The following is a 14,013-nucleotide window of genomic DNA, read 5'->3' on the forward strand; positions in this document are numbered from 1 at the left end:
TTTTTACCTTATTGGAAGAGAGTGTTTGGGGAGAGGTAAGGGAGGTTGAAGATAATGGAGAGGCTCATTTGAAACTAGGTGAAAACATGTAGACAACTATTTTAGGTTCTGATTCTAACAATCTATATATTGACAAGGTCCTAGAAAGTTTTGATAATATATAAATACTTTTAATAAAAAATTACAATTATTTCTATTAAAATACATAAACATAAAGTTATAAAATAATGAACAACCAATCGTTTCTAACTAAAATAACAAATATGAGAGAAAGATGTCTTTGTTATATTAGGCGAAGTGCTGCCCACTACTTCAACATTTTGTCAATGTATAAAATTCTTGATGTCAACCCCCCAAGTATCTCATGATGATATTGTTTTTATTTCTTTTGGTTATGTTATCCACCAAATATAAACATTTTACACATACAGTGACTTTAGTTTATAGTAAAGTGTAAACAATGAAAACACACCAAATCCCTTTAAAAAATTATCATTAAAGTTTATATTAAGAATAAAAACATAATTTATATATTTAAGGAAATAATTGCATATAATAGATTCAAATAGTTTCATATTTTATAAATAATATATATATATACACCATCACATGCCGATATTCCCCATAGACGGTGCTGAGATACATAATTGTTGTTTGTTTGTTTGTTCACATATATACCATTCACAATTATAGGTTCATACAAGAATTATAATTAACAAGCCAAAAGAAAACTCGATCTAATGATAAGTGATACATATGACAAACTGTTTTAATATTAACTAGTCGTTAAAATTCAACTTTGGAGTCGTTTATCCATGTTCATATAATAATATACAACAGTACTTTGTATCCAATTTATAGTAATCAATTCTTAAAATACATCGAATTAATCTTAATTATTGATTGAATAAACTAAAAGTTATCTTACTAGATATAGTACTAAAAGGGCCTATCTCCAGTCCAGTAGAGGCCCAATATATTATAAATGGGTCGATTTCCATTTTTTGTTGTAGCTGTTAAAACGACTCAGTGTGACTCGCCGTCGTATGGCACCGTTTAATATTCTCTCCGAAAGCCCCGGAGCGGCTAAGACAGCGGCGTTTCACTCTCTCTACACCGCCTGAATCTCAAATTTTTAAACTCTTCTCTGAATTTGTTATGCGCTTGCTTCCGTCTTCAAAGGTTAGGGTTTTGGAGTCTCGAGTGATTATGTTTTTTTGGGCTTGTAAAACCAATTTGATTGTTTTTGTTTTTAGCCTCTGTATGCAATTATGAATGTGTAGATTCACACTCTGAATGTGGATTGAAACTGGTGAACTCTAATGAGGTTAGTTCTGTGGCTGCTTTGTTTCAGTAATCGATAAAGTATTTAGATTTATAAATAGAAAGATTTGCTTACTTGTCTATGAAGAACATGGAAACACTCTCATTGTTTTGAGGACTTATCCCATTGCTAATACACGTTTCTATGAGTTTAGGTCTTGAGAGTTTTGTCTTCTTTTTTTTTCTTCTGCCTCACGTTTACACGTTTTGTCCTTCAGCTATCAGAGCTCGAAGCTTATCTACTTTTAACTGACTTTGTCTTTCAAATCCTGTAAGTTTCGTCTGAATTTTTTGGTTTTTTTTCTGTTTAGGTGTTTGCCAAATCCCGCAAAGATTCTACCTTTAGCGTTTAAATCGGTCAGTGGTGATTGGTGAACTTGACTTTGTCGTATTTTACTTGTTTTTTTGGCTCTATTGCTCTAAGTCTACCCTTTACTTGTTGAGTTAAGAGTTAAATAAGTGTTTATGTAGGAGTTTGTGTTATTATTCTCGCATATTTGCAATTACTCCTGTTAGGCGTAAGTCAGAAGTGAAAAAAATGTACTTGGTTCTAGTAGAATGAAGTGTCTTGTAAAGATAATTTCTTGTGATTTTATAGCTTGTTGTTAACGTATTTTGTGGATTTCTAAGTCTATCTTTTAATCTTTGACGTATGTGTCGAGCTTCTGTTGCAATTGCATAGCTTGTTGTTAATCTTCTCAACTTCTCTATGTTTTCAATTCTCAGGCTTTGCTACCTTTGTCTCAAAGGTGGCTCTGTAAAGTTTCTCCCAAGCCATCCTCATTGGCAAACATCTTCAACATTTCAATATCAACCATGGCAAGTACTCCCAATGGAAATGTGATCATGGCTTCAAAGCTTCAGAGAACTTACCAAGTTGTGGTAGCTGCAACCAAGGATATGGGTATTGGTAAAGACGGAAAACTTCCCTGGAATTTGCCTACCGACCTCAAATTCTTCAAGGATTTAACTCTAACCACTTCGGATTCCGCTAAAAAGAACGCTGTTGTAATGGGTAGGAAAACGTGGGAGTCTATTCCCTCAAAGTATAGGCCACTCCCTGGTCGCCTCAACGTTGTCTTAACTCGCTCTAGCGGTTCCAGTATAGCCGTCAATGAGAATGTTGTAACTTGCAGTAGCATTGATTCTGCGCTAGATTTATTAGCTGCACCTCCATATAGTCTGTCCATTGATAAGGTTTTTGTAATAGGAGGTGGTGACATATTGAGGTGTGTGTTCTTTTACTCAGGATTCTCATTTTTTCCGTGGTTTCTTTTTTCTTTGATCGTCTTGACAGTTGTTTTATTGTAGGGAGTCGTTGAATAGACCGCGCTGTGAAGCCATCCACTTAACTGAGATTGATACAAGTATTGACTGTGATACATTTATTCCCCCGGTTGACACTTCTGCATATCAACCTTGGTGTTCGTCGTTTCCAGTATGTGAAAATGGACTTCGGTTTTCCTTCACGACTTATGTTCGTGTAAATAATTCTTCTGCTGGTGAATCTTCTGATGAACGTGCTGAATCACAATCCCTTCAAGTTGACTGGAAGAAGTTTTCATCTTTTCTCCCTAGGATGATTTTTGACCGGCATGAGGAACTCCTTTACTTGAATCTGGTCAAGGAGATAATCTCAAATGGAAACTTAAAGAACGATAGGACAGGGACTGGCACATTATCTAAATTTGGCTGTCAGGTGAGTTACTACCTCTTAATATGTATCTGAATGTCTTCTCCTGGTTTGCTTCTTAAGGTTAATTAATCTCCATATCTTTGGATCCACAGATGAAATTCAACTTGCGCAGGAATTTTCCACTTCTGACGACTAAGGTATGCTTGCTCACCTTTACAATGACTTTTCATGTTTTAAACCCAAAGAGAATTTGCTTTGTCTTCTCCACCTTACAAGATCCGTTTGCACTTTACTTAAAAGAGAGTTTTTTGGAGAGGTGTTGTTGAGGAATTTCTGTGGTTCATAAGTGGTTCAACGAATGCAAAGGTAAGAGAACAGATCTTTTATCATTGTCTTCATCACTTCATGCCTAGATCACATTTGGAACATATATGCAAATGAGCTATATTTTTTCTCTGAGAAGTTTGTGTTAGTGGCAGGTACTTCAAGAAAAGGGTATCCGTATATGGGATGGAAATGCGTCGAGAGCCTATCTTGATGGGTAAACCGTAAACTTTAGTTCGGCCTTTTTCTTTCAGAACTTTTTGACCATCACACTGATATATTGAACACTTTTGATATCAGTAGTGGACTGACTGAGAGAGAGGAAGGTGACCTTGGACCCGTTTATGGATTTCAATGGAGACACTTTGGTGCCAAGTCAGTAGCTAGTCTGTTATCTCCTGGCTTTTCTGAGTTTTGGCAAAACATAATTCTCTGTTTTACCCATTTCGTTAATCTCTTTCTACAGGTACACAGATATGCATGCTGATTATACTGGCCAAGGATTTGATCAGCTCTTAGATGTAATTAACAAGATCAAGAATAATCCTGATGATCGACGAATCATAATGTCGGCTTGGAATCCTCCTGATCTGAAGTTGATGGCACTTCCTCCATGCCACATGTTTGCACAGTTTTATGTTGCAAATGGAGAACTTTCATGTCAAATGTATCAGCGCTCAGCCGATATGGGTCTCGGTGTACCGTTTAACATTGCCTCATACTCCCTTCTTACATGCATTCTCGCTCACATCTGTGGTAACGTTCAAAATTTCACTACAAAAAGAGCAAATTAGTGAATTCGAACGTCTGCCATCTATTGATATTTTGCTGATATTATGTAGATCTTGTTCCTGGTGATTTTATCCATGTGATTGGAGATGCTCACNAAGGTGACCTTGGACCCGTTTATGGATTTCAATGGAGACACTTTGGTGCCAAGTCAGTAGCTAGTCTGTTATCTCCTGGCTTTTCTGAGTTTTGGCAAAACATAATTCTCTGTTTTACCCATTTCGTTAATCTCTTTCTACAGGTACACAGATATGCATGCTGATTATACTGGCCAAGGATTTGATCAGCTCTTAGATGTAATTAACAAGATCAAGAATAATCCTGATGATCGACGAATCATAATGTCGGCTTGGAATCCTCCTGATCTGAAGTTGATGGCACTTCCTCCATGCCACATGTTTGCACAGTTTTATGTTGCAAATGGAGAACTTTCATGTCAAATGTATCAGCGCTCAGCCGATATGGGTCTCGGTGTACCGTTTAACATTGCCTCATACTCCCTTCTTACATGCATTCTCGCTCACATCTGTGGTAACGTTCAAAATTTCACTACAAAAAGAGCAAATTAGTGAATTCGAACGTCTGCCATCTATTGATATTTTGCTGATATTATGTAGATCTTGTTCCTGGTGATTTTATCCATGTGATTGGAGATGCTCACGTTTACAAAAACCATGTCAAGCCTCTGCAAGAGCAACTTGAGAACCCACCAAAACCTTTTCCTGTGAGTATTTACGGGCAAATGATCACTGATTCTTAGTCTTGATCAATGAATGGTCGTTCATTGCAACTATATCCTGATTCGTCTTTGGATATATTTACAGGTTTTGAAGATAAATCCGGAGAAGAAACATATAGATTCTTTTGTTGCGGATGACTTTGAGCTCGTTGGCTATGATCCTCACCAGAAAATAGATATGAAAATGGCGGTTTAGCCCCCTAATTTTCTGGTGCTATTCACTTATTCAGTCAGAACTTTCGTGGTTAGTATCGAATTAGTTTTCTTTTTACTAAGTGGAGGCTCAAATCGTTTAGAATTTTATCCTGAACAAAGTAAGTTGGAATTAAAACTCAAGAAAAAATCCTTTCATGAACAACTGAATATTTTCATGAGATAATTAACTTTTTAAATTTTGCTAACACGAAACTTGATTCTTCTATCTTTGCAAATAATACTTGTATGAAACAAACCATAAACCACAGAAGGATATTGTAGTAGAATTACTCTTAAGCTATGTTATTGATGTGATGACTTTTACGGTTTTTAAAATATGCGGTTTAACTTGAAAATGAAATTAGGCTCGCATAGCTTAGCAAAAGTTGCTCATAAGCTATATATGCTTGGTTTTTTTACAAGATGCGCTGCCGACTTGAAGTATATATATATATATATATATTTTAATTTAGTGTAGATAGTCTACATCCAAGAATCCTAAGGGTATTTATTTCCTCTACCAAAAATATCTAGACAATTCTAATGCGACAATTCTAGTTGATTCGGTTAACAATATAAAAATTGTGCCAAAGGAGAGATTCTAAGTGATGGTTTGTCTAAGTAACATGAGCAAATGAATAGGATGCTGATGACCCACCCCTAAATGGACAATACGTTATGGTATAAATTCTCTGCCTCCTCAATCTTGTCATGTTGTAAATATACTTTCTGTCATTTTTCTTTCAATTTATATATATGGTGGTGACTACTGACTATGAAAGCAAGTTCGATTTGAAATGTCTTGGTCAATATGAGTATATATACAAAATACTCTTTTGAGTTCAAACCGTGTATATTTTAACTCAACATGTTTAAATAGAAAACATAACATGTAAACCACTATTAATTTGTGTTAGTATCGTCGAAGATACCTCATCATTCAGATTCAATCCATATAATAGATGTGATCAACAAGCAAAAGAATAATAAGATAAGTAAAGGTAACCATTAAATTAATCATCACCTTTATAACGTTTTTCCAATAATCAACTAGTCACATGTATTAAAACGTATAAATTATACAATAAACAAAGTACAAGTAACATATATTATACGATATGTTCCTTACAGGTTTATGCTTATCTCACGTGTATCCTTCGTAGATTGGCATCAATCTTTCTCATCGAAACGTATCTTGTCTCCTTCACCTTTCCAGATATTTGGTTCCTACACGCACTGTACGTCAGATCATTTCACCCTCACTCAGTTACAATCTAGTATCATTAATCTTACTTAACCGATTCGAAACCAATTAAAAAAAAAAAAAACTTATCTTTCGTAAGAGAGCAGGGTTATAATTATATTATAAATGTTTTGTTTACATATACATCAAAATCGAGTTACTAGAGGATTTCTATGTTTCATATAATTATATTTATGTTGCTTGCATGTAATTAAAAGCTGTAAAGATAGCACATTACAACATTTTCAAACTATATCTTATCAATAAAGTTATAAAGATTTCTCAAAATGTTGATGGCATCTAGCCAATTACTAATGTTCTTGTCAATTTAATGCGAATACGTTAGCCAATGCATGTTCTTATCGAACAGTCGTCTTACGTCATATATAGCATATGTCTCGGCATAAAATTTAAGCATGTCCGATACCTAATCTTTAGTTAGTTCGTAATATCAAAGAATCAATACTCTAGTGTTGGCTTATCAATAGCACATTTTTGCATGCAAATAAATAAGTTATGGGTGAAAAGATTAGTTCTACATTAACAATGGGATCTTAAATATTCCCAATCTGAGACCTAGATCGATGACGGATCTTAAATATTCCCAATCTGAGACCTAGATCGATGACGTGACGACATATCTATATAGTTAGTACCAACAATTCCCTCTATAATGCTTTCTTTTCCCTTTTATCCATAACAGCATAACCCTAATGCTATCCAGCATTTGGAAACACCATTATTATTTTATATGCTTCTATATTTACTTTATGTAAATCCTCCACAAATTAGGTAATAGCTAGTATATATTATATGCAAAAAAAATAATAATAATGAATTTGACGATGGAAAACTCTAACCTTTGGTTGAACCAAAAAAAAAGTTTTAATTTGGTTAAATTTTAACAAGTGTCATTAAGTACAGCACATATTTCAGTTTTATGAATGTTATCAATTTAACTCATTACAAGTAGATTATCATCTCAAATTAACCCTACGATTAAAAAGCAAAGCTGCAAAAGTAACATCCAATACCAATTGTTGTATTTACTTAAACATCCTTAAAGGATTACAAGGGTTAATTAGATAAAGAGATTTTCTAAGCCAAAGTAACAACATTACGAAACAGAGGATTTAGGTTTATAACCGAAAGGGAAAACGAAAACGAAAAAAAAAAAGAAACAAACATTGACTAACAAAGAGGAACTAGATTATCAAGTGTTCTTCATCCTTTTGAATCCTCTTTTGTCTCGCGATGAAAGCTTCAATCTTTGTCCTAAATTGCTCGTTGCTCATTCCATCTTCTGGTTTCTTAACCCTCACCACTACTTTCTTGTCGGAGTCACAAATCCTTAGATTCTTCTCCGACACATACCTCTTCATGACTCTCCCACCATTGGTACTCTCCAGCGGCTGAACCGCCTCAAACGCTTTATGCGATTGGCTTCTCTCGAAAGTAACCCTTTTCACTCCACTCGGCTTCTTTAGCTGTTCTGTTTTCGTCTCGTAAACTTCGGATCTCTTCTTCTCACTCTTGTGAACAAACTCTTGGTAAAGATCGTTGCTTGCAGTTGCAGCTTCCGTTGTCGTCTTTAAAGGCTCGTGACTAGAGGAGCTGTATCGTCCGGATTTCGCGAAAAGAGTAATTACAATTGCGTTCCCGACGAAGAAAACGAATCTAGGGCTAACGAGAAACACTGCTGCTCCCTTGAAAATGTCACCGGAGATTTTCACAGAAGGGAAAGAGAGTTTGGAGATCAAGATCAGAAGAAAAAGCAACTCAATCACTCTGAACAAGCTCGTGAACGATCTTATTGCTTGAAAATTCAAGATTCCTCTAGATTTCTCCATCTTCAAGTGTTGAAACTTAACTGAATCCATCAAAAGATGATTCCAGTTGCGAAAAGAAAAAACACAGGGACGAAACGAAGAAGAAAAAAGAGAGGCTAAAAAAGGAATCGTGGGAGTGGTTTTAGGTCACTCGAAAGAAGTGATATTTACGGAAACGAAGTGAGAAGCAGAGTGTTTTGCCATCAAGAGATGAAACAGAGGAAGAAGAACAATAGCCATGGTGAACAATGAGTACCAGTTTGTGCAGTTATGTTTCATTAAGTAAAAAACAGAGGATTCAGGAATCTTTATTTGCTGATGATCTTCGTTCTTTTGTTAGACCTAGTTTTTATTATGTGTTTTGTTTTCTTCTTCTTGCGTTTGTATTGTAGGTATTAATTTGAGTTGGTTACGCTTATTATTTATAGACTTAAGGATATATCCATCTTTTTTTTTAATTTTAATCTATTTTATTATATTCAATGTATTGTATAAAATACTATTCTCTAGAGGCTTTTATTTAAGAAAAACATCAAAATAAGTTGTACTATTTATTTGTTTTTACATTTAATTGTGAACAGCATTTCTTTGCTTTTTTTTTTTTTTTTTTTTTACTTTATCCATAATAATATTCTCAATGCTCCCAAAAGCTGTCCTTGCTATTTTCATCGCCCATGAGGTCATGACCAATCACATCTTCTTCTTCTTATTCCCTGATCTGTTTTCATCATTTATTCGATATTTTCTTCATACATATATAATGTTGTTTACATACAAATATATGTGCATCTTCTAGATAAATCTGAAGATGCTATTGTAAATGTTATTTTTAAAATAATAATCTGAAAGGTTAATACATAAATTTATCAGAAGATTTGTAAAAGTTTTTGTCGTGCTCATTTAGACTAATATTCTTTTTAAATCTATTCAAGACTCATATTCTTGTTTCAGAAAGTGTTATTTTCTGATTCCAACATATATTTTTGCAGACAAAATATCTCATTTGTCCTAAAGATGATTAACAACAATGTAAAACATAACCAAATTTTGTCAGTCTTATTTTTTACAAGTATAATATAGAGGTACTTTGTCTCGTCTTCTGGCCACGCCAAATCACATCTTCTGCAATAACTTAATGCTCTCAAATCTCGAGCTTTTCAGTCTAAAAACAAAATAGAAAATACACAACTAATATCCACTATATAATAAAAGAGAAGCATTTTCGAAAAAAACTGACGAGTCATCGTCAGAGAACTCTGTACCCAATTTATTGTTCACCATTAGTATTCTATATATATAAACTGTCACTGCTATATATATATATATATACTTTTCAACTGCCACTGCTATTCAATTTATTTATATACACAATATTTTTGCTCCTATAAATTCTAAAATTGATAAATATATTCAAAAATTGATAAGTATTATCCCCTACATATTTTCAAAATTAAATTAATTTTACTATGTATTGTAATATAATAATATAACTATATTATGAGATGTAAATATAAATAATGTTACCTTTCTAATAATTTTATAAAGCTCTAATGGTGAAAAAATCGAAGATCATTTGAAACTGACTCAATGTTTATTCTTTTGCTAAAAACAATAATTATATTTGCCCAAAAAACATATGATCACCCATTAAAATGACATGAATATATACTTTAATTTGGATAACTATGTTGTTAAACATTATATATAAATACGTAGTTATACTGTTTTTACAGAAATCTTAAAATTTAGAAAATCCAATCCAATAAAAATGAAAACAAGTAATAATATTATACTAATAGCTGAGATATATAGGGGTCTAATGACCAATTAAAATTTATAAAATCCAGTGATATAATACCATAACTAAGACCAATTATATAAGTGATCTAATGACCAATTATAGTCTTCCCCCTCACGAAACAATTTTGTAATTTTATTTTTCCATCAATTACGGACACATATATTACTTAAAAAAAAACTAATAATATCCAAATTAATAAAATACATTATGATATCTCCTATATAAAATACTCACGCTTTATATCTCATATTATTATTTTCCCTTCTTTTACTATATTATTTACATTGAATTGTCATTAGTATAACTAAGGAATATTTCAATCAATAATTGAAGAAATCTATACTATTAATTAGCGAGTACAATTAAGGGTTAAAAAAAATCATATCAAATATCCATATTGCCAAACTGACCCAATTTACATATTAAGAAGAAAAAAAATATTAAACAACAGATTTATTGTATTATAGGAAATCGTTCAAATTAGTTCCATAGTAATCAGGTTATGAGAATTTTGCATGGATATATTCATGTATGACAAAATACAGGACGAGAGTTTTGGGAACAAGAATTCAAGCAGAATATATGCGGATATACTGTTTACTCATATGAATTACGAGGAATGGGGTTTTTCGGGTCAAAATTTTTTAAACATAGCAATCAGATATATTGTACGGGTTTGATTGCTTGACAATTATATTTTTTTAAAAATTATGCAAAAATAACTCCGCACGTGCGTCCACCAACCTAGTATAAATAGTAATTAAAACGTTTGCGTTTTAATTGATGCGTGCAAAACATTACAAAATTTACAAGAAGAAGCAGTTCTTAAAAAATAGCCTTCTACTATTAAAGTGGAAGCTGTCAAATCCAGATATTAAAGGTAATGAAGAGTTATTTGGTACCAAAAGATATGTTACTTAATTCAAGACTGACAAGAGTCCAACTATCTCTGATCACCTATGATGGTTCTTTTTTTCTTTGTAAATTTAATCCTCACATTTAATAAAAATTAGAAATTATTAGTAGGATTAAGATGTTAAAAAAAAAAAAAATTGACGAATTTCTATTGTGAAAAAATTTGGATACACTTCACCCAACCACCTCTCTTTTAGCTGACTGTTGGTTTATGAATTATGGGGTTCCTAGTTCCAACATTATAAGGGTTTGTATAATGTTTGTCTTATAATGTGTATAAGTTAGTCATCAATCATAATATACGAATCCACACGTCTACATAGATAATACTCTGGAAAATCGCAGTATACACGTGAAACTGAGACGCTAGACTCAATATATCTATGACTAGCTAACTACGTACACACATATGCAACTGTAAAAACTATATATCAACAGGCGTTGTCGACAGAAAGTCATAACCTTCTTTGTTTTCTTTAATACTCTTTGGAAAGGTGGGGAAAAAACTGCAAGCCACAAATAATAAAGCCCCAAAAATTCTGAAAGGCCATTGTAGATAGTCGTCTTTTTGAATGTAAGAAGCTCTTTTATTAGTTTTCTATTTACATCTTTCAAATTTATGTGAAATGGGTAATAAATTTTTCAAACAACAACAAACAAGATCATATCATACGAAATATATAAAAAGCATATATCCAAGAAACTTATTTTGTTGACAAAAGATACATTATTTTTATATCCCACAAAAAAATATATTTTAAAAACATTGTATAACATACATTCCACAAATTATACAGATTTTCCCAATATATAGATTTAGAAGATTATCTTTTAGCAGAAAGCCCATTTGGCAATATGGAACACTTAAGTGAGAGTGATTTCCTTCTTCACTAAGACATACTCAAACATTATACACTTTTCCTGTCTCTTTTTTTTTTGAGGTCTCTCTTTAATAATTTATCAACTTTAACTTTGCTTTTCCGTAATATGAAAGACGCCATCTTGTTTGTAATTAACTTCTCTCTTTTTTTTTTAGAGTTTTGAGTCACCTAAACTTTCCGTTATGGACATGATTGGCTGGCTATAAGTTGATAAAACTCTCCAATTTCTTTAAATTATCCATTTGTTTCGTAGACTTTGTAGTAGTATCCAAAATCTTCTCTCCTTTTTTTTCCTTCAGACTTCTGGCGCTTATGAAAACTTTTCTTGAATACAAATTTAAATGTGAGAAGGTGGAACTCATATACGTATATATGGTCCCTCGTAAAAGAAAAAGGTCATATATAAATACACGTATGGTCCTTGGGCTTTTATATGATTCTGGAATATATGGTTCTAGTGAACCACATTATCTACACATAGTAATGGCATAATTCATTGTTGACTTTACTCGATCCATTGTGTAGTGAAACATAACACGATATTTTGGAAATCATATGGAGTGGACACATGATAATTTTGTGCTTAATCTACTAATTTACTATATTATCGTTCCTAATAAGATAGTATTTCCATCTAAAAATAACAATTAATCTATCGACCGACGGAAGATATTATTATATATATAGAACTCTCTTCTATCTGTATTTTTCTCTAACATTATTGTCTTCTATAACCAACTAACAACAAGTCCACTTACAAAAAGGTCCAACGAGAGTTGAACCTTAAGATAATAAAACATGAGCCCAAGCCCAAATGATGAGGTCTTCACAGCTTCACCTAGTACAAATTTACAATTCCTAGAATTAAAAACTTTAAAACCTAACTTTTTTTGATTTGGTAATATAACTAAGCCTATTTTTACCAAGTACGTATGAAGCTAATTAACGGAGTTGCAAAATGAGAAAAACACAAGTAAATGAGTAATTTTCAGATATCCTTTATAATTTTTCGTTAATTTGCAAAATCACATAATAAAAAATGTTAAAACAAGATTTTTATTTTAATTTGAGAGGTTATTAGTTTATTATTTTTTTTTTAAACTAAGATAGGGTAACTTCCCCGTGAGAGAAGAGACACTCAACATCGTCTAGGGTTTAATTTACTCAATTCGTTGTTTAAAAGTTGTTCATATCGTAACGCCGCTCCTCTCTTGTCCAGATCCAACAATGGTGTGTGTCCGCTCTCTCACTCTCTTCACTATCCAAATTCTCTTTGTCTTGATGATCTTACTAACAATGGCTTCTCTGTCTGATTCTAGGCACCCAAGAAAGACAAAGTTCCTCCTCCTTCCTCTAAACCCGCCAAATCCGGTGGCGGCAAGCAAAAGAAGAAGGTCACTTTTTTTTTGTTTTTCTTTCTAAAAATCTCATCTTTTGTCTCGCAGTTACATATTATGAATCATAAATTTGGATCCTTTTGATCTCTGGGTTTATCTCATTATGATCCCTTTTCCCCTGTCTTTTTTTCACTTAAGTACTGATTATTACTTTTTCTTTGGGAATGTAACAGAAGTGGAGCAAAGGAAAGCAAAAGGAGAAAGTGAACAACATGGTTCTGTTCGACCAAGCAACCTACGACAAGCTTCTCTCTGAGGCTCCCAAGTTCAAATTGATCACTCCTTCTATCCTCTCTGACCGTTTGAGGGTAATAAAAACTTTACTTTTAGTTCTGAGAGTTGGCAATTTTTTGTCTGATAGAATATGGCATTGGTGACACTATAGTTGTAAACTGTGTGTTATTAGTACTTCTTGATAGATAACATCCAAGGATCTTACTTGATAGCTTTGGATTATAATGGAGATTGCATTGTAAAGAATGTTGTTAATGATACTTTGAGTAATGTATGTAGCTGCCTTAACGATTTTTTTGTTGATCTTCGAACGCACATGGATTTACGATGTCTATTAGTTTTGACATAAGCTCGTGTGATTGGTACAGATCAATGGATCGCTTGCTAGGAGGGCAATCAGAGACTTGATGGCTAAGGGAACGATCAGGATGGTCTCTGCTCACTCAAGCCAACAGATCTACACTAGGGCAACCCACGGCTAGCTTCTGGAGAATGTTTTTGCTGTTTTATCTATCTTTTATCCAATGTCTCTGTAGACCATTATCTTTCGAGAATGCATCTTTACCTGCAGACATTGGAGTATACTACTTTTTAATCTTATGAGAGATTTTGGAGATAAAAATATTGTTTTGAAATAAGGCTTTAGAAAATTTACTTATATCTCACACGGTAAAAACGATTACACCAGTATTACTTATAGGTTTTGC

The 14,013-nt window shown here is 33.0% G+C and overlaps 4 protein-coding genes across 11 annotated transcripts in view; 2 read left to right on the forward strand and 2 right to left on the reverse strand.

Annotated features, from left to right (window-relative positions):
- LOC104721333 (phosphatidylinositol/phosphatidylcholine transfer protein SFH1) overlaps positions 1-97 on the reverse strand; it is a 3,799-nt gene extending 3,702 nt beyond the window's left edge. For both annotated transcript variants that reach the window (XM_010439287.1, XM_010439286.1), the window contains exon 1: positions 8-97. The gene's annotated coding sequence lies outside the window, so the exon portion shown is untranslated. The remainder of the gene's footprint in view (positions 1-7) is intronic.
- Positions 1,032-5,232, forward strand: LOC104721335 (bifunctional dihydrofolate reductase-thymidylate synthase 2). 7 transcript variants are annotated; one of them, XM_010439288.1, is made up of 12 exons: positions 1,032-1,182; positions 1,257-1,327; positions 1,635-1,680; positions 2,050-2,552; positions 2,635-3,022; positions 3,112-3,156; positions 3,260-3,325; positions 3,433-3,500; positions 3,584-3,658; positions 3,750-4,039; positions 4,690-4,796; positions 4,897-5,232. In XM_010439288.1, exons 2-12 carry the CDS (start codon positions 1,323-1,325, stop codon positions 5,005-5,007), a joined length of 1,704 nt encoding a protein of 567 aa, XP_010437590.1. In that variant the 5' UTR covers positions 1,032-1,182; positions 1,257-1,322; the 3' UTR covers positions 5,008-5,232. The 7 variants fall into 7 exon arrangements, with proteins under 7 accessions (XP_010437590.1, XP_010437592.1, XP_010437593.1 ...); XM_010439290.1 differs by having other exon boundaries at positions 3,587-3,658; XM_010439291.1 differs by having other exon boundaries at positions 3,439-3,500.
- Positions 7,263-8,458, reverse strand: LOC104721336. Its single transcript, XM_010439296.1, has one exon. The coding sequence runs from the start codon at positions 8,127-8,129 to the stop codon at positions 7,455-7,457; it is 675 nt and encodes a 224-aa protein (XP_010437598.1). The 5' UTR covers positions 8,130-8,458; the 3' UTR covers positions 7,263-7,454.
- LOC104721338 (40S ribosomal protein S25-3) lies at positions 12,794-13,936 on the forward strand. Its single transcript, XM_010439297.2, has 4 exons — positions 12,794-12,905; positions 12,995-13,069; positions 13,246-13,380; positions 13,675-13,936. Exons 1-4 carry the CDS (start codon positions 12,903-12,905, stop codon positions 13,786-13,788), a joined length of 327 nt encoding a protein of 108 aa, XP_010437599.1. The 5' UTR covers positions 12,794-12,902; the 3' UTR covers positions 13,789-13,936.

The sequence above is a fragment of the Camelina sativa genome, chromosome 11 (assembly GCF_000633955.1).
Source record: "Camelina sativa cultivar DH55 chromosome 11, Cs, whole genome shotgun sequence".
In the NCBI taxonomy this organism is placed as follows: domain Eukaryota; kingdom Viridiplantae; phylum Streptophyta; class Magnoliopsida; order Brassicales; family Brassicaceae; genus Camelina; species Camelina sativa.